We start from the raw sequence: 20,399 nt of genomic DNA on the forward strand, positions 1-20,399 counted from the left end.
CTGAGGATATATGACAGGAAATAAACTAAATCAAGCAAGCAAGACCAAGAAAACAGACACAGACATATACATACACTCTCTCTCTCTCAGAGGAATATACCATAAAGAGCACAGGGGCCAACATGAGTGCTAGGAAAGACAAATGAGAACTTATAGATAAAGTGGCAACAGATGCACAGACCACGGCAGCACAAAATGATATGAAGACAGTGTACAACATCATTCAGTAGTTATCAAGAGGAAAAACAAATACCAACTGACCAATTCAAGACAACAAGGGCAACGTAATGATAAAGACATCAAAACAATTCAATGTATAGAGGCAGTACTTTATTCAACTGCTGAATGGTGAGCCAGTGGGCATACCCCCCAGATATAGAGAAAGGAGAAGATCTGGACATCAAACTAGAACCTATCACCAGCATAGAAGTAGAGAGGGCAGTCAATCAGTTAAAAATGGAAAGGCACCAGGTCTAGGTAACATTCCAACAGAGGTTCTTAAGGCAGATTTGAGGAAAACAATGGACATTTTGATAGGCTTCTTACAAAATACATGGAAAGAAGAAAAGTTACTAAATCAGTGGAAAAGAGGTCATATAGTGAAGCTGCCAAAGAGAGAGAACCTCAGTGTAAAAACTGGAGGGGCATAGAATGGATGTCTCTCACAGGTAAGGTATTTACATGTATTATTCTAGGCAAAATAAATAAATCAGTGCATAAGAACAGTCATACTGGGTTAGACCAATGATCCATCTAGCCCGATATCCTGTTTTCCAACAGTGGCCAATGCCAGATCCTTGAGAGGGAATGAACAGAACAGGCAATAATTCATCCCCTGTCATCCACTCCCTCCTTCTGGCAATCAGAGGCTAATAGTACCCAGAGCATAGGGTTGCATTCTTGACCATCTTGGCTAATAGCCATTGATGGACCCATCCTCCATGAATTTAACTAGTTCTTTTTTGAACTTCATTATTGTTTTAGCCTTCACAACACCCCCTGGCAAGGAGTTCCAGAGGTTGACACTGTATTGTGCAAAGTGCTTCTTTGCTTTAAACCTGCTGCTTATCAATTTCATTGGGTGACCGCTGGTTCTTGTGTTATGTGAAGGCGTAAATAACATTTCATTATTCACTTTCTCCACAGTCAGGATTTCATAGACTTGATCATATCCCCCCTTAGTCATCTCTTTTTCCAAGCTGAAAAGTCCCAGTCTTTTTAATCTCTGTTCATATGCAAGCTGTTCCATACCTCTAATCATTTTTGTTGCCTTTCTCAGTTCCTTTTCCAATTCTAATATCTCTTTTTGAGATGGGGTAGCCAGAACTACAGGCAGTATTCAATGCCTGGATGTACCATGGATTTAAATAGTGGCATTATGATTTTGTGTTTTATTATCTATCCCTTTAGCAGTAGTCTGTAACATTCTATTAGGTTTTTTTGCCCGAGGCTGCCCATTGAGCAGATGTTTCCAGAGAACTAATCACGATGACTCCAAGATCTCTTTCTTAAGTGCAGCAGCTAAATTTAGACCCCACCATTTTGTATGTATTCTTGGTGTTGTTTTCCAGTGTGCATTATTTTGCATTTATCAGTGTGGAATTTCATCTGCCATTTTGTTGCCTAGTCACCCAGTTTTGTGAGGTCCCTTTGTAACTCTTCAGTCTGCTTTGGACTTACCTTGAGTAATTTTGTATCATCTGCAAAATTTGCCGCCCCACCGTTTTGCCACCTTTTCCAGATCATTTATGAATTTGTTGAGCAGCGTGGATCCCTGGAGGACACCTCTATTTACCTCTCTCCATTCTGAAATCTGCCCATTTATTCCTACCCTTTGTTTTCTATCTTTTAGCCAGTTATTGATCCATAAGAGGACCTTCCCTCTTATCTCATGACTGCTTACTTTGCTTAAGAGCCTTTGGTGAGGGACCTTGTCAAGGGCTTTCTGAAAATCTAAGTACACTATATCCACTATATCCCTCTTGTCCACATGCTTGTTGACCCCCTCAAATAATTTTAATTGATTGGTGAGGCATGACTTCTCTTTACAAAAGTCATGTTCACTCTTCCCCAACAACGTGTATTTATGTATGTGTCTGATAATTCAGTTATTTACTATAGTTTCACCCAATTTGTGAGATACTGAAGTTAGGCGTACTAGCCTGTAATTGCCAGGATATCCTCTGGAGCATTTTTTAAAAATTGGTGTAACATTACTTCCTCCTGTCATCTGGTACAGAAACTGAGTTAAATGATAGGTTACGTACCACAGTTAGTAGTTCTGCAGTTTCATGTTTCAGTTCCTTCAGAATTCTTGGGTGAATACCATCTCATCCTGGTGACTTGCTATTATTTAATAGGGCTATCCATTAATCGCAGTTAACTTAAGCAATTAATTCCAAACAAATTAACTCAATTCAAAATATTAATCGCACTGTTAAACAATAATAAAATGCCAATTGGTTTTTTTATAAATGTTTTTTCTACATTTTCAAATATATTGATCTCAGTTACAACACAGAATACAAAGTGTACAGTGATCATTTTATACATTTGATTACAAATATTTGCACTGTAAAAGAAACAAATAGTATTTTTCAATTCACCTCGTACAAGTACTGTAAAGCAGTCCCTATCATGAATGTACAATTTACAAATGTAGAATTGTTACATAATTGCACTCAGAAACTCTAAAATTTTATAGCCCACAAGTCCACTCAATCCTGCTTCTTGTTCAGTCAATCACTAAGACAAACAAGTTTGTTTATATTTATAGGAGATAATGCTGCCTGCTTTTTATTTACAATGTCACCTAAAGGTGAGAACAGGTGTTCACATGGCACTTTTGTAGCTGGTGTTGCAAGGTATTTATGTCAGATATGCTAAACATTTGTATGCCCCTTCATGTTTTGACCACCATTCCAGAGGACATGCATCCATGCTGATGACTCTCGTTAAAAAAAAATGTGTTAATTAAATTTGTGACTGAACTCCTTGGAGGAGAATTGTATGTCTCCTGCTCCATGATTTTACCTGTGTTCTGCCATATATTTCGTGTTATGGCAGTCTCAGATGATGACCCAACGTAAGTTGTTCGATTTAAGAACACTTTCATTGCAGAATTGACAAAATGCAAAGATGATATCAATATGAGATTTCTAAAGGTAGCTACAGCACTCAACCCAAAGTTTAAGGATCTGAAATGCCTTCCAAAAATCTGAGAGAGACGAAGTGTAGAACATGCTATCAGAAGTCTTAAAAGAGCAACACTTCGATTTGGAAACTACAGAACCAGAACTACCGAAAAAGAAAAATCCACTTTCCATTAGTGGCATCTGATTCAGATGATGAAAACGAACGTGCGTCAGTCTGCATTGCTTTGGATCATTATCAAGCAGAACCTGTCAGCAGCAAGGAAACATGTCCTCTGGAATGGCAGTTGAAGCAGAGGCATAGGACTGTTTAGCAAATCTGGCACATCAATACCTTGCAATGCCGGCTACAACAATATATACTTTGTATTCTGTGTTGTAATTTAAATCAATATATTTGAAAATGTAGAAAACATCCACAAATATTGAAATAAATGATATTCTATTGTTTAACACTGTTGTTAAAACTGCTATTAATCACAATTTTTTAAAAATCTTGGTTAATTGAGATTTTTAAAAAATTATTTGACAGCTCTACTATTTAATTTATCAGCTTATTCCAAAACCTCCTCTATTGACATCTGGGAGAGTTCCACAGATTTGTCACCTAAAAAGCTCACATCCTCTGTAGATTCAAGATACAGGCATAGATCAGACAGGATAAATCAGGTACATATCAAATAATAATCTTATGTATCAACATAGAACTGTTGATTGTACGACAATCACCACTTTATATGAATTTTTTAGATTTCCAAAAATCTTTTGGTATAATGGATAGAACTGTTTTATGGAAATTGCTACACCACTATGGAATCCTTCCAAAATTTGTGAGGCTCATTCAGAGCTTCTATGAAAATATGACATGCCAAGTACTACATAATAGCGAACTGACTAAACCATTCAAAGTTGCTCTGAGCATCAGGCGAGGATGTCTTATGCACCCAGAATTTTTTTACTGATAGTGGATTGGGTAGTGAGAGGGAGTACAGAAGAATGAAAGGACATACAATGAATTTTCAAACAGAAGTTAGACCAACTTGACTTTGTGGATGACATCAACATGCTATCACTTACCCATAGAGACATGCAAGCCAAAACAAATGATCTCCAGGCTTATGCACAATTAATAAGGTTGAAAATAAATACTGAGAAAACTAAAACCATAAGAATCAACACACAACACCACTAACATTTTCTGGGACTGACACAAAAAAGGTCCGATATTTCACATATCTTGACGGCATTGTAAGTACAACATGCAACAGACTGATAATATCCTGCACAGTCCTTATGGAATTAGGCTAAGGTTTAATTTAATTCTGTAAACTTGATTGAATTATATTTAATACTTTGGGGGTCCATTGTATTAAAAATGCAGTTGTGCATATTTACTTTGGAATTGTAGGTCACTCCTCTAGGAGGAGGGGGATGCTAATGTAATTCCTCAGGTTATGAGCCCCTTTGAACTGACCCCTTAGTGAGGTCTGCATATACTAGTTGAAAATGGATTTTCCATGGACCAATAGACAAAGAAAAGACTTTTGGATGACTTTCCTGGTCCAGCAAATAGACAGGATCTCTGGTCCATTGTTTAAGGAAGGATTGGAAGGACTTAGCCTACTGAGGCCCCATAAGACTATGTGCTTGTTCTGAGCTGAAGCTATGATGAACTTGAAACAAGAGAAACCCCTTTGGGGGGTTGGTGAATTCCAGAACCCATGTTAGGGTTAGGGTGATCTCTGGTAATTGTATTAGCATGCATGTAATTTTATTATTTTTAACATATTCTGAGTAATGTTTTTTACCTTAAAAATAAAATAGGCTTACTTAAAAAGAACTATGTGGTAAATTACAACCACAGGCTGGGAATAACACAGCGAAGGCCAGGAACTTCTCAGCCTGGAAATACCCTAGTCAGAAGGGAGTGAAATATAAGTCTCCACCCAAGAAAGGCACTGGCTGGGGAGCTGCAAGCCTGACAGTCGGTACCCTGGCTGGACCACTGAGGGGAAACAGGAAAATGCCCTGATCTGTGACACAACAGGTAGAGCAGATAAAAACATTAAAACCAGAGTATCAAGAGCCAGACATGCCTTTGTAACTCTAAAGCCAATCTGGAGAAACAGAAATCTTGCTTCCAAACTAAAAACTTTGAATATTTAACACTATTGTAAAGCTGGTCTTACTATATTGTGCTGAAACTTGGAGTTTTAAGACTTCACTATCTAAATTCCAATTTTTAATAAACAGCTGACAGAATAATCCTCAGTATCTGATGGCTGGGGGAAGAAGAGTCACAAATAAAGAATTCTGGAGGAGGATAAAACAGAAGCCGCTAGGACAAGAAGTTCTGGAATGAAAATGGAGATAACTAGTACATAGAGTTAGAAAACTAAATAACGTAAGACAGGAATTGGATTGTAACCCCTAGGGCAAGAGGCAATGAGGTAGACCAACAATAACATTGAACTACATAATGTAAGCAGAATTGAAAAGACTGAAGGAGGAGACCAACAGAGGTGGAAGGCAGTGGTTAAGACTCTGTGTTCTGCAATGGAATAGAGAAGTTTAAGAAGATACTTGACCACTTACGTAAAGCACTCTGAATCTGTTGATGATAATATCTAAATCTTATCTAGAACTTTATCATTGCGAAGTCATTCAATATGTGTATTAGTAACAGCATATATAATGATTGTGAATTGATAGAGTAAGGAACAGGAGCATACTATTGAGTGATTAAATAGTTCATAATGTTAAAACATATATAAATTAACACCAATCACTGTGATTTGTCACTTTTTAAATTTGTGAATAAAAGATGTAAAAAATCCTCTTCAAAGTATGTCTCCTCTGACTCAAAGATTGTTGTTAGAATATTTAAATGAGCGATCATATTGTGATTTTTCTGGTTTTCTTTTTTCTTTGGTAGAAAAATGCGTATCCTGACATTGCGTGGTCACTGCGATTCCGTATTCTGTATGAAATTGCTTTGGGAGTGAATTATCTGCACAATATGAGTCCTCCATTGCTGCACCATGATTTGAAGACCCAAAATATTTTACTGGATAGCGAGTTTCATGTTAAGGTAAGGTCCTGGTTATTTTAGTCCCTATATTCCTCTTCAGTGAGCATACGTAAGCGGGGGAATGGTCCTGCTATTGTGGGGAACTTTCCTGGCTACCTCGGTGAAGTGAGCTAGCAAAAGGATCCAAGTCCTCGCTCCCACTTCTTTTACCCAGAGGCCTGCCTGACCTCAAGGGCTCCCCTTCCACTCTCCTGTGCGGCAGAGTCCTCGTAACCCCAACAAGGCTGAACCTAGGATTCCTGGCGGGGCTCGACCCCCAACCTTATCATAGTCACTTAGGGCAGAGGCTAGGGTGTCCCCACTCTGGGATGCTCTCTCTGCACTGGATGCTTCCCTGACCCACTGATCATGACATTACTACAGTTCAAAGAAAATACAATTTATTAAACAGCAATCAATTGAAAAAAATTAGGAAAAAATGGAAAAGGTTAAAAGAAAACCTGTCACCCCACTCTGTGGCACAGGGACATCACAGCCAGCATCTCTGGAATGTAAGGGCAGTTTATTCTGTTCCTCATATTCCCAGGCCCCCTCAGGCCCTGGCTGTGCTGCAGGGATGCTGCAAGTCGGACACTTGCTCTGGTCGTGGCCACACACTCTCAGGTTCTAGGTGGCGGGACTCTTCTTCCCAGCGTCGCCTCCACCCTCTCAGGGTTACAATCCCCTCCAAGTGTGGCCTGCCAGGCACCTTGGCTGGGGGCGTTTCCCTGCACTGGGCTTGCTACTCAGGGCCGCCCATGCTCTCCCCAGCTGCTCAGCACACCCAGCTCCGGACTGCTCCAGCGTCTCTGCCTCAGCTACAGCTCCATTCTGCTGCCTGAGCGCAGCTACTGCTGCTGCTCTGCCTCCAGCTCCCTGGGCTGCTTCTCTGGCTCTGGTTGCTGCAGCCCTCCTCCCAGCACACGTCTGCTCTGTGGGCTGCATCTGTGACTCTGCTCCCAGCTCTGACCTGCTTCCTGGGCTGCTTTTCTGGCACCTCTCAGTGGCACAGCTCTGTTCCCCAGCTCCGCTTGGGCCCTGCTTTCTCCTTAGCTTGGCCCCACTCTGTCTAACCCAGGCAATTCTAGCTGAGATGGAGGACAGGATCCCCTGGCCTCCTGACTCCCAGATTAGCCTGCCCGTCCTGTCAATCAGGCTGACCTGGAGCATTGGCCTCTCACCATTGTTCCTGGGGGCTGTCAGTCTCAGGGTCCTGATTTCCCATCAACCCTTCCCGTTACTTTTAGTACTGGGAGCTAGCCACCCAAAACATCCTACTGAGTTTTAGTAAGGGGACAACAGTCTCCTTACACGTAACGGAACTGAAGTGTGTTTTAATATTGCAGACAAGGATAGGAAGGGACAAACTTAATACTCCAGTCCTGCAGTTGTGTCTTTGAAGGCAGAGCCTCATCATCTTCAGGGAAGTTCCTCGCAGAAACGGGTTGACTTGCACCAATCCAATTGCAGATTTCTGGCCTTTAGCAGCACACTGGCTTTTCATAATGTTGGCCTATGCAGTCTGCCATACAGATTAAATAAATTAAAGTTAGTAAATGAGAAATTTAACTGAGATGAACCTGTGGATATCTGAAGGGATTATACCTAGGGAAAATAACCAAATTCTCATCAAAATTAACATAAAAGTAGTCGTGATTTCACAGGTTTAGTTGCAGAGAAGAGTGGTTGGAGGTACTATAATAAGACAGTGTTAAGATAAGCAAAATGTTAGTTCATGTTAACAAAATAGAGAGGAATTAGAGAAGTAATTAGGCAGTGCAAGAAATAAAAGCAGTGGCTAATATTCAGAAGTGGTAACACTTTCTTATGAAAGTCCTTGAGGATAATCCTTAATGTGGTCCTTTCAGAGTAGAAACTCCTTCGAAGGACTGCTCAAGTTCTGAAGTCAAGAGCTCAGGTAGGCCCTGGTGGGTTTCCCATTCCCAGCCACAGTGTAATATGTGATGTACAGTCTTGCTTCCAAATTGCTTCACTCAGCAGTGTTTAATGTAGCCTTAGAACATCTCTTCAAATATGCACACGCTGGGTTTGGATCGTATGGGAAGGCGAGAAACCTACCTGGCAGATGCTTCCTGAAGGAGAATTGATGAGGGGATGATCAAGGCCTTGGTTGCTTGTTAGGCTGTATATTCACCTTAAAATAGAACAAAACATACGTGAAATTGTTTCTCAACCATCTTAACTTTCATGGTTTATTATGGACCTTTAATTCAGAGGCAAAGAGAAGGAAGTATTGGTGATGAAGAATCCATTTGTTGAGAAAACTATTGGTCAGTTTTATAATTTGAGTAGAAATAAAAGCAGTTTGATTAAGATTTGTTTCCTTTCATCAACAGTTTGAAAATTTAAAATGGACGATCTGGAACATTCACTGTTACAGTAATTGAGGGAGATGCTTTGCATTAAATTTGGATGGTTAATGTTTTAAGATGAATTTTTCTACAGATGCTTTGTGTGGGGGTTAATTGTTCATTGTTTATTAACTAGCTCTCTAATTATTTGAGCTACCTTTGCATGGAGTGAAATTAAGATTTTGATAACTGGCAGAAAATGGAAGGAGTAATATTAGATACATCTGCTATGTATTATAAAAAAGAAAGTATTGAACATATGTAAAATATGCAGTCATACAGTGCGTCTGATTGCATCAGATATCTGCTAAATGAGTAAGATTTCTGTTGAATTACAATGAGACCAGACACACACAAGTGCATTATGCAAATTGGTTTTAAAATCATTCTCTCCTCCCCCCAATGACCTCAAAAGCTAGTCAGGAGAAAGCTCTTGTAGACAGGCCATGTACTCTCTGACACAATGAAATCAAGCCCATTACAAACACCTTAATTTTTTCTGTTCCAATTAAATATTCTTCCTTCACTTCCACCCATCCTACATAAATACACACAACTATGGCCCAGTCAGTCACATAACACCAGTCAATAATTTTTGACTTTTTTTGCCTCTCATGTATTCTCCAGGAAACTCATATCCATAGATCTGAGTTGTTGCAATGTTGTCCAGGCAGCCTTGCTCAGAACTCTCTTTCCCTCTTGTGTGTGTACCAGGAAAGTGGGGAGTTTGTAGGTTGCTTCATCTCCTTGGATTCCCACCCATTGGCCACTGTGCTGTATTCTAGGTATCTCAACTGGACAACCTACACTTCTGGTTCTCTCTCCCCCATGCTGGAAGCTGGAGTCCAGCTCTTGCTCCCTGATCCCCTGCTGCCTGGTTCAGTGGAACAGTGTGGGATGCTGTGACAGGTTGCTATATTCACTGCTGGGTGATGCCACCTCCTGGCACTTCTGGGGATTAGCTCAATCACAGCAACGCCCATTCTAGTGGTTAAACCCCATCAGTTTCTCCTCTGCTGCTCTTCTCACTCTCAGGAGCCGCAGTTGTCCTCTCTGTGACTCAGCCTCTGACCAGGTTGCTCAGCATTCCCCCCTTCTGGGGTTTAGTCTTCCAAAGTTTCTTGTCAATCCCATAGTGGCCAAGGCAGTCTTCCAGTTCTCTCCCTTGCCAGTGCCACTTTCCCAGTATCAGGTAGAGGAACCTGGGCCTACTCTCTACTCCGGGTTCCAGCCCAGGGACCCTACAACATGCAGCCAAGGTCTGTTCAGTCCCCAACCTTGCTGCGTGTTCCCTGGGCTGCTGCCTACCCCAGAACTCCCCCACTCTCTGGGGTTTGTCAGTCTCTCTACTCCTTCCTCCCAGGGAGCAATAGTGGGCTACTTGTCTCGATAGCCCCCCCTTAACACACTTCCCTTCTCCCAGAAAGTGATTGGAGACCTCTCCCTGCAGTCATTCCTGCTATTCCCACACAGGTTCACTTTCCTCTTGGACTAAAAGATTAATTGGCCCATCTGGCTTCCATTAATCCCTTCAGGGCAAGTGGAGGGGTGAGGTAGACACCTCACCACAGGTGCGTGCATTGCCAACGAATTAACTCTTCACTTGTAGGGAAGGATAGAGAACAAGAAGCAGTTTCAGGCATGTCCCAGCCAGACATGGAAACAGCAAACAAAATATTGGGTTCTTATCTGCAGCAAAATGGCAAATTTCACAGCCAAAATGATTAATTCTATGGCATCTTGGTCCAAGGAGCACTGATTGAGATGATATGAACTGCACCACTCTCTGAGTTGTTGTTTTTGGATAGAGCTGCATCATTTTACACTTGATTAATGTTTTCAAGATTTTCTTTCCAACCATAAGGGCTAGAAACATAAGTGTTTGGTCTTTGGAAAGGAAAGCTGATATTCTGAAATGCAGTTTTTTAGCAAGGGTGAATTCCACAGCCAAATCGTGGACTACATGGGAGGTGTTGCCCACAGAGAGCAATGGGAGGGAACATTTTTTTATTCTATTTATTTTGTATACCACCTAGCACAGTGGGGTCCTGGTCCATAACTATGGCGATTAAGTGCTACAGTAATTCAAATAATTAATAAATAATAATATAGTGGTGACAACATGAACCCTGATTTGGAAACATTTTTTAAATCAAGGTTGGTGGTTTTTGTAGCTAGCAGAATACCATAGCTGCTTTCATTTCAAGTGGGAGTTTTTATACAAACTCTTCATTCAGTTCTATTTTTGACAACTTGCACTAACATCAGTGCATAGATGGGACCTGCTGCTCTCTCAGAATGACAGATTTTTGTTCTTTACCAGATTGCGGATTTTGGTTTATCGAAATGGCGCATGGTGTCCACATCACAATCACGAGGTGACAAATCTCTGCCAGAGGGAGGGACTATTATCTACATGCCACCTGAAGACTATAATCCCAATCAGAAAACCCGTGCAAGTGTAAAGCATGATATATACAGGTACTGACTGTTATCCTACAGTGGCACTGCAAACTAAACAGTAAAAATTGTCCAAGGAACTTGATTATAATGAACCAGAACAAGTTATTTTGGGAGACTGAATGGATAAAGTACAACTTTTGAAAACCTCTTTCCCTAGCAAACACTAGGACAAATATAATGACCTAGAGATTCAGGTAAAACCAGGATAACTAGAAAAGGGGATTGGTTGGACTTAACCCAATGTTGTTTAATTTTCTGAACATCCCAAAGATCAGGGCTTGCAGGGAATAGAATTACCCTGCTGAAAACAGGATGGATGAGGGGAGAGAGCAAATGAGTAGCAAAAGAAAGTGCAAGCATCCAGATGAACAAACTATGCACACCTACTTAAGAGATCAACTGTGGCTTATGTGCAGAGTTTAATATAATTTGCAAGACAAACATGGGGTGAGAGAGAAAGCATTAACTTACAAAAGGTCAGGAGAATGGACAGGCAAAAACAGAATATACATCAAATAGAAATTCATATAGGAGTATATATCATATAGAAATCCAGGGAGAGCTACTCCAGTAAGCTTTTGAATGGCACATATAGAGTAATAGCTACCTGTAAAAGAAACAACAGCAGTTGCTTTCTAAGTGTAAGAGATACTGAACAAGTTAGCTCAGAAGGGTACCAACTTAAAGCTTGTCTAAACAATCAAGGAGGGGATTGAGTTGAGGAAGTGGATGGTTAACAGTTGACAGATGACCTTTGGCAGTCAAGCATAGTTTTTAAGAATATCTATTAAGGTTGCATTTTTGCTACTTGAGTCACGGATTCCATAATTTTCGTATCAGAGGGGTAGCCATGTTAGTTTGGATCTGTAAAAGCAGCAAAGAATCCTGTGGCACTTATAGACTGACAGGCGTTTTGGAGCATGAGCTTTCGTGGCTGAATACCCACTTCGTCAGATGCATAATTTTCGTATATTTTAAAAATATCTAGGACTTCTGACACTTTGGGACTTTTGCATGTAGGTGTGTGGGTGCAGTGATAAGAGATGAACCAGTTTCAGAGACTTAACTGACAAGACAAAGCCTGGGCTTCCTGGAAGACAGAGCATTAACTTTCATAATTAGCTCTTCCCCTTGAGATTCAGAGGAAGCACCTGGCATTCCTAGCAAGAAATCAGGGCGAGATACTATCCCTGTAACTCTCCCCTTTTGAGAGGTACGGGTGAGTGGAGCAAGAGAAAAGAATCAGGAGCTCAAGGCAATTCATTGGAGGAGCAGGAAAGGGAGTGAATATTGCAGCAGGCCCTGTCTATGCTTATGGTTTTAGAAGGATGTGACAGTATTAGTTAGAGTGGGGGAGAGCCTAAAGAGGTTGGTTAGGAGAGAGAGAAGAGAGGGAGAGTAAAGGGAAAGAAAGAGTAAGTTTAGAGGGAAACTAGACTGAAAAAGAGGTTTGGAATGAGGGAACAAGGAAGGGGGGAGAGATTGTCCTGAAAGAGAAGAAAAAGAAATTGAGAACATAGGTAGAAAGAAGGGAGAGAACCCAAACCAAAGGAAGAGAGAAGAAGACAGGAGGAGAACATCCATTGAAGAAGAGAGACAAGGTGGATGAGGTAATATTTTTTATTGGACCAACTTCTGCTGGTGAGAGAGACATGCTTTCCAACTACACAGAGCTCTTCTTCGGGGCTGGGAAACATCCTCTAAGTGTCACAGCTAAATACGAGATGGAACAGATTGTTTAGCGTAGGTAGGTAGTAATTAAACAATCTGTTCCACTTTGTATTTAGCTATGATGCACAGAGTACCTTTCCCAGACCTGAAGAAGAGCTCTGTGTAGCTTGAAAGCTTCTCTCTCTCAGCAACAGAAGTTGGTCCAATAAAAGATATTACCTCACCACCTTGTGTTTCTAATATCCAGGGCACAACACAGCTACAACACTTCGTACTAAAAAAGAGAACAGAAGCAAATCAAGCTATACAATGGAAGGAAAGAGAAAGGTGTGGTGAGGGAAAGGGGAACACAAGCCAAAGGAAAACAAATAGGAAGTTGCAGACTACAATGTCACAGAAGAGATGAAAATGTTTAATTATATCATATCTCAGATTGAATGGGAGAGTGATGTTGGGGGTTTCCCAGGCTGTGGCAGAGTTCATTCACCTCTCTGAATGCTCTTAGGCCTTCCTGTTCAGGATGACTCTTTGTGACTTCTGTACCAGTTTGACTCTGTTACTCTTGCTGAAAAGCAGAATTTTTGCCTTTAAAATCCACTGTTTTCTACCAAATATCAGGGACAGTGAACTCTCTCTTAAGTCACTACTCAGGGGACCAACAATGTGTTGCTACATATAGGTAGTGTTCTGCTCCACCTTTATTAAAAGTGTAGTTATAAGCCTATTCCTGCTCCCTTGGAGGTTAGTGGGGAAAGTCCCATTGATTTATATATTAACATGATTAGGCTTAGTGAGTTTGGAGTTATTTCTGATGGTCTCCTGAAGATTCTTCTCTGCAGAGTGAATATGGCATGTATGACACCTAACCCAACTGATCACTGTTTATATTCAGAGTCCCAACAGCATACTTTATGGACAAAAATATTTATTGAATTACTTTTCACGCCTGTTAGCACTGCATAGGTAACACAGCTCTGGAGAGAGAGCTATATTCTATTTTGACTAGCCCATAATTAATAGAATTATTAACTGAGTTCCAATTGCAGGACCAAATTTTTTCACCTGTTTCCCCCTCACAGACTGTTTAAAGGCTTTGCACGGATGTAACTAAGGATAGATGGATGAACTCAAATTGCTTTAGGCTTGTCTGTGCTACAAAATTAAGTTGACTTATGTTAGGTCAGCCTATAGCTATTGTGGTAATTAAATCTGCTCTTCCTGTCCACACTATGCTCCTTCTGTCAGCATGCATCCTTGCCAGCAGCGCATGCAACAACTTAAGTCGGGCAATGACAGCTGGAGCCCCAGTCCCGCCGCCCTCAGTGCTGACCCCCTGAAGCTGTGAGCCCCTCCATCTGAGGCAGCGGGACTCTGGCTGTCAGCCCTGGATCAGCCAGGCTCCCGCTACCAAAGGCAGCAATAAGCAATGTAAGCAACTCAGTGTCTACATGGACACTGCATCAACCTAACTATATCGACCTAATCACTATGCCTCTTCTGGAGGTGGAGTTATTAGGTAAGCCTAGCGCATGAGTTAAATCAGGGAGGAGCATTGTAGTATAGACACTTAGTTAGGTTGACGTAAGCTGCCTTATGTGGACCTTGTCTGAGGTGTAGAACGGGCCCTGTGAAAGAAAGCCCTCTTAACACTGAGAGCCCAGAATGAGAAGGGCTAGCAGTTAGGAAAAAAAAAACTCTACTTATAAACTAATTTTTTTTATGTGAAATCAGTGAGATTTTCAAAGGCACATATGGCCACCATAAATAAAGTCAGCTATAGCACATTGTTCTTTACTCAGTACCACCCTTGTTGTTGGTTTTCATAACATGTATGAAGGGGGACATTATTATAGTCAGCCATTTAAGCTGGTGTTGTGCAAGCTTATTTTAATGAAATATTTGGTATGATGCTGAGTGCATTGTCAGCATAAATAATAAAATGTTCTAAAGTAATGCACATTTTTACTTTAACAGCTATGCCATTATTATGTGGGAAGTGATGTCAAGAAAACAGCCTTTTGAAGGTGAGATGTGTTCTTTAGTTTTCTTTTATAGCCTTATTTACATTTAGCTAAAGCCTCTGTGCAGTAATCTGAAAACAATTATTTTGGCAGAATTACAACATCCCTAATTATTGTCTGCAATTTTAATTTATCCTCCTATAGTAAACAATAACTATCTATAGTACATATATTTCTAATAAATGCCTGATATCTATTTTGACAGAAGTTATAAACCCCTTGCAGATTATGTATAGTGTGTTACAAGGAAAGCGACCAGACACTAGTGAAGAAACTTTATCAATGGACATACCCCACCGAGTGCTGATAGTAACATTAATGGCAAGTGGATGGGCACAAAATCCAGATGAAAGACCTTCTTTTTCAAGTGAGTTTATTTGCTTGGTATAGATTAAGTGGAAAACTGTATCCCCCAAAATACCTGATTGTTAATACAATGTTGAGATTGCTTAATTGCAGTCACAAAAAGGAGATATAAACAGCTGCATCCAAAACAGCTTTAACTCAGCCTTGTCAAATATCTTATATAATTTACACTTTACATTTAACAGCATATACATTAACATTAAGCTACTTATGGTAGAAGTCAAACAATAATAAAAAATGGAACATGTACAGTGCAGTCAGGTTTATATTGTAGTTGGAATCTTCAATTTTGTATTTCCTGTCCTTTTTTGTGTGATTAATTGTGCAACCTTAACATGATTTATTTATTTGCACTTAATTTACTGCTTCTTTTTGAAGGGATGGGAGTTTTAAGGAGGAAAATAATTAGAGGAAAACAGATAAAATAAGGCTAGTGGAACTTGTAAGCAGTCAAGAAGTGTTTTGCTTGCTGAACTAACTGTGAACCCTGGATTATAAATTCCTCTAAAAAAAACTGAACCAGCCTTTTACAAACAAACTTTTACCCTTTCATAAACAAATGTGTGTGTTCCTGGAACACACCTGTGTTTGGGGGAAGCCATGTGAAAACACTGTCCCACCTTCCAGAATGAGGGGCTGCTGTTGCTCAAGCCCCTTCAGCCCGCTTCATATCTAGCTCATCAGCTCCATTGCACAGTAGTTCCACTGCCAGTGGGATTTCATGGCTGTAGAACTGGCAGCTGGCTCTGCCCCTAAGTGCACCCATAGAATTAAAAATATCTATTATGCAGGCTCAGTACACAAGTCCTAAAGTCTTAGTCTTTTATGCAAGACACTAGTGCCAATTTTCAGCATATTGGTACAGCAATGTTTAAAAAGCTGTGGTTAGATTTATATATTTTTAAAACACTGGGAACAATGCTTTCTGGGTTTCCCCTTCCTCCTTCACTCATTTGCTTATACTTTTCCCTCCAAATCACCATTAGGTAGAGAGCTGAGCCTAAGTGCAAATGAGCCTGAAATATAGGAAACTATAGTGTAAACAACATTGCAGTCTTTACCACCAGTTGCTATGATAATCGGAAACTAATTGTATATTTAAGACTTAAAGTGGCATTTGACAGATTTTTAATGTTTATCATACTGACTAGGTGACTCACTCCAGTTATAAATATCTTCTAGCTTCTCACCTTTAGTGCTGTCAGGTTTTACTATGAAATCCTATCTTAATGCTTTTTAGCTCTTTTACAGTGAGTCCTACAACCTGGAACACTGAATTCAGAAGGCAAACATGACATTAAAAATCTATATATATTAGAGGGACAAAGCGAGGAGGAGGAGTTTGGTTTTGATTTTGCAAATCCTTGTTTATCAGGTTTCTATCTTACAAAAAAAAAAGGGGGGGGAGGAATTATACCTGGGTCCCATTTTATCCATTACCATCTCAGCTCAACGTAGAGTTCTCTTTCTCTCTTTTTTTTTTTTTTTTTGGCCCATTCCTAACATTAATTACAGCCATGTTGTGTAATTACATGTGTATTTGTATCAACTGACTATCTGTCTTGTGAATATGAAAGCTGAGAGCACTGTATAAACTTCCATCTTTGGAAAATCTGATCCTAAATGTCCAAGGGAGATTATCTTGTAAAAGCAGAAAAGTAGCAATCTTTAATTGTTCAAAATTTAATGGCCTTGGTGCTGTTCTTCTCCCCTCCTAATTGGTGTTGCAAAATGAAGACGGTAAGATTGTGCTGGGGTACAAAATTCTGTATTTTAGAAGCTCTGTGACAGTTTATATGCCTAGATCTGCAGTTTCCCTTTTAAAAAAGTGCTTTCTGTTTTAAAACATCCCCAGTATGAAACACTAAACCTTTATGTTTTGAACTGAGGGTTTCAACAAATTTAACATCTCAATTTCTAGGGTGGTTTGGTTGCACAGTAGCTTCATTTCTCTAAAACTGTTGCTGGTTCTGTTCTTTTGAGCTAGAAAGTGTTTTGAAAGTTGCTTTCCAAAGAGCTCAGAAAGCAGACTGTTTCGACAATTTCAGTTCCTTCAGTGAAGTTGGCAGGAGAGAAAAATGAGGCATACTAGGTCTTTAATTCAAACACACAACACAGCATACTAGTGGATGGTTTAATGGGAAACTCAGTCTAGTATTTGGGATTTACAACCTTCTGTTTGGATCATGGACAAGTCTTTTAATACTGGCGGATGTTTTGATATTGAATGTCAGTTTTAAGATAGAGTCCAGTTTGGGGCCTGTGAACTTTTTACCTTGTCTCTTGTTTTAACCCAAAACAAGGAACGTGTCATATCACAGGCTTTTATAAAAGCAGAGAAATGTTTCTGTGCTTTTATACTTCTTGGGTATTCTTATTTTGTAATGAATTGCATCAGCTAAAATGTTGTTTGTAGTGTTAGCACAATGTTAGAACTGTAAGGATTGTTTAATTAATGTTATATTTATCTAGGTTACATAATCAAAGTAGTATGTATCTTATGTGACTTCATAACAATAAATATCCTCACATTTTTTTTTTTAAATAAAAGGAAGAAAACAGGTGGTTTTATTTAAGGGGAAAACTTTTTCTGCGGTCTTATTGTAAAAGCAGAATTTTCTACTCAGTTTACTTTTACTTCCCTTCATTTTGCAATGGTACTTGTAAGGGTTGAAATGTCTACTTTTTTGCTTCCTCTTTATATTTCTGTGATACTCATTGATAGTAAATTAGGAGAAGTAGGGATGCCAAGATAAATCAGCTACCTTCCCTCTGACTACCTCTTCACCCTTAGAGTATCGTGCTCGGTTTCTGGAAAGTGCTTTTCAGTTTGAAAGAGAGAATTGAGAAGCAATTTTGCTCATAATCTATCGGTATTATGTGGGGATGGTTTTTTTTAATTCACTCAAGTATGTTTTCCTCTCAGTGCATTCTTGTAATGCTCCCTATTGTTCATAGGAATTGCGTGTACATCAAATAACATGTCCCTTTGTTTCTACAAATTCCTGCCTTAAAACATAGTTTGCGTGATCAGAAATAGCTTATCTTCCTTAATTTAACCTTAAATGGTACTATGGATCATTTTGCAAGTTTTCTGTAAAATATTTATCTTTGTTGATGTTCTGTAATTGTTTTGGAATACTATCAAATGGACTCTTTAGTTTTGACATGTTATATCATGTATACCTGCCCTGAAGGGATACTGTAATTTGAGCTCAAAATTTGACCTGCCTTAAAGCTTTTGATAAAGAATATCTCCAAATTATAAATATCTTTTGTTGTTGTAAATTAGAGAGTTCACCACACTATTGCAAAGGAGGTGAAGGGTTGTTTTGTTTTAAACCAGCTGCTATTTACATTATTTTGGCCTTGTACCAGAAAAGCACTTCATGATGTTTTACTCCCTCTGGTGACTGTTCAGAAGCAGTCAACTACAGAACATTATTCTTGAGATGCCAATGCTCAAAGAAGGAAATATGTTGGTTTTTTTAAATGAAAATTTTGTCTCTACTATAAAAGCCGGGGAAAAGTAAAAGAGATAATAATTAGAGGGGAAAATTGGTTGTAAGCTTTCAACAAGTATCACCAAAAGAATAGAGACTAAATTAGAAAAGACAAAGAGCCAGATTATCAATGTAAATCAGCACAGCAATGTCAGTGAGGTTTTGCTTAGTCATGCCAGTTGAGGATCTGGTGCCAAGTATTTAATAGTTCTGTTTTAACAAAATTATGCAGTATATTGTAAGATGGCAGTGGAAGTTGTGGGGTTTCCCAGGCCCTTCTGTTTGCTTAAATATATCACTTTTTGTAGCTGAGCTCAACTTAAATTAGACATTCCTGCAAGTAACAGTCATCCAGAAATTTTAAAAATCAGCTATGTAATCCTTACATCAACACACACATGCTGGGATGGAGTCGTTGAACTTCCTGTCATCTAATTATTAAAATTACATAAAATCACTAAATAAATAGGTGGCATTAATCTCCCAGGAATGTCAATCTACCACTTTTCATGAGCATGAAAAAAATTACTGTTATTAAAAGTTAATGTTAAACTGAGTATTCTTTTCTTATTTAGAATGCTTAATAGATCTTGAACCAGTGCTGAGAACATTTGATGAGATATCTATGCTTGAAGCAGTAATTCTCTTAAAGAGAGATAAGGTAAATATCTTTTATTACAATGTAATATGAAAATACACTGAAATGGCATCTTGTGCTTGTCACAGTGTAACTGACATAAGAATTGAGTCTGTAGTGTCCTGGCCTGGTAGATTTATAATGCACAACTAATAAGAATACCAATGTTTCTTTCAGTCAAAATATGAGTCTCAGTGTATTCGCTTCAGTCACAAGACAGCCGATGTGGAGCTGACATCTGTAAATATACCTCTGAATCTTAGTCCACAGGAGGTAAAACTTTTTCTTCTTAATTTTGAATTCAAGTTCTTTCCCAAATGAGTTGGAGTAACTAAAACATTTTGAAATGTTTTTTTAGTTCAGTATGGGGAAAGTTTTTCTCCCCTTCCTCTTCTGCAGCTGCACAGCCATGAATGAGCAGAGTCAGTGGCGCAGGCAGCAGCAGGGAAGTCTGCTTCTATCTTCTGCACATCAGAGTGCAGTGTTTGCATAACAGCCTGGATGGAGTTAGTTGTGGATGGCCCAAGGGAGCTGGAAGACATAACCATATTATCCTCTGAATATAGGGAGCACACACATACCTGTACAGAGAGTGTAGCAGACCACAGATGCTGCAACAGCCTGTTGTTAGCCACACAGTGGGTGCTTTCGGGGTTGGAAGAGAGGATTTCATCCCCCACTCCCACTGACGTTGCTCATGCAAAGTACTGTGGATTTGTTTTTAAATTATCATGTCCCTTAGTGCTGCTGCTTTTCATTCTTACTACTAATAATTAAAATAACATGTAAAATCTTGGTCAGATGATGGAAGAACATCTGGATTTGGTTTTTAACTTCTGTTAGGATATAGATATTCAGGCCTGTCTGTAAAGGCCTATATTTTAAGAATTTATGTTTATCATTTAGCTATTTATAAAGGTATAAAAGAGAGAATCTGTGTAAGGGCCTTCTTTCACTGTGACAGTCTGAGGCCCTGTTTTTAGACTAATGCCTTTGGCCAAGCAGCAGAGGCAGCCATAAGCTGGGAAGCGTATAGTCACAACCTCACATTCCAAACTAGTCATATTGAATAAGGCAATCTGGGGCTGTTAGAAAGGTGATCCCATCAATCGCCTCCAGAGAAAGGGAAGAGCCTAGAAGATGT

General features: G+C 39.5%; 1 protein-coding gene across 2 annotated transcripts in view; it reads left to right on the plus strand.

The window, feature by feature from the left end:
- The window catches only part of RIPK2 (receptor interacting serine/threonine kinase 2), a 42,109-nt gene that overhangs the window by 13,069 nt on the left and 8,641 nt on the right, over positions 1-20,399 (plus strand). For both annotated transcript variants that reach the window (XM_032788268.2, XM_032788269.2), the window contains exons 3-8: positions 6,088-6,243; positions 10,918-11,075; positions 14,703-14,752; positions 14,955-15,116; positions 19,194-19,279; positions 19,433-19,528. In XM_032788268.2, coding sequence (XP_032644159.1) covers positions 6,088-6,243; positions 10,918-11,075; positions 14,703-14,752; positions 14,955-15,116; positions 19,194-19,279; positions 19,433-19,528 — 708 coding nt within the window. The remainder of the gene's footprint in view (positions 1-6,087; positions 6,244-10,917; positions 11,076-14,702; positions 14,753-14,954; positions 15,117-19,193; positions 19,280-19,432; positions 19,529-20,399) is intronic.

The sequence above is a fragment of the Chelonoidis abingdonii genome, chromosome 2 (genome assembly GCF_003597395.2).
Source record: "Chelonoidis abingdonii isolate Lonesome George chromosome 2, CheloAbing_2.0, whole genome shotgun sequence".
NCBI lineage: Eukaryota > Metazoa > Chordata > Testudines > Testudinidae > Chelonoidis > Chelonoidis abingdonii.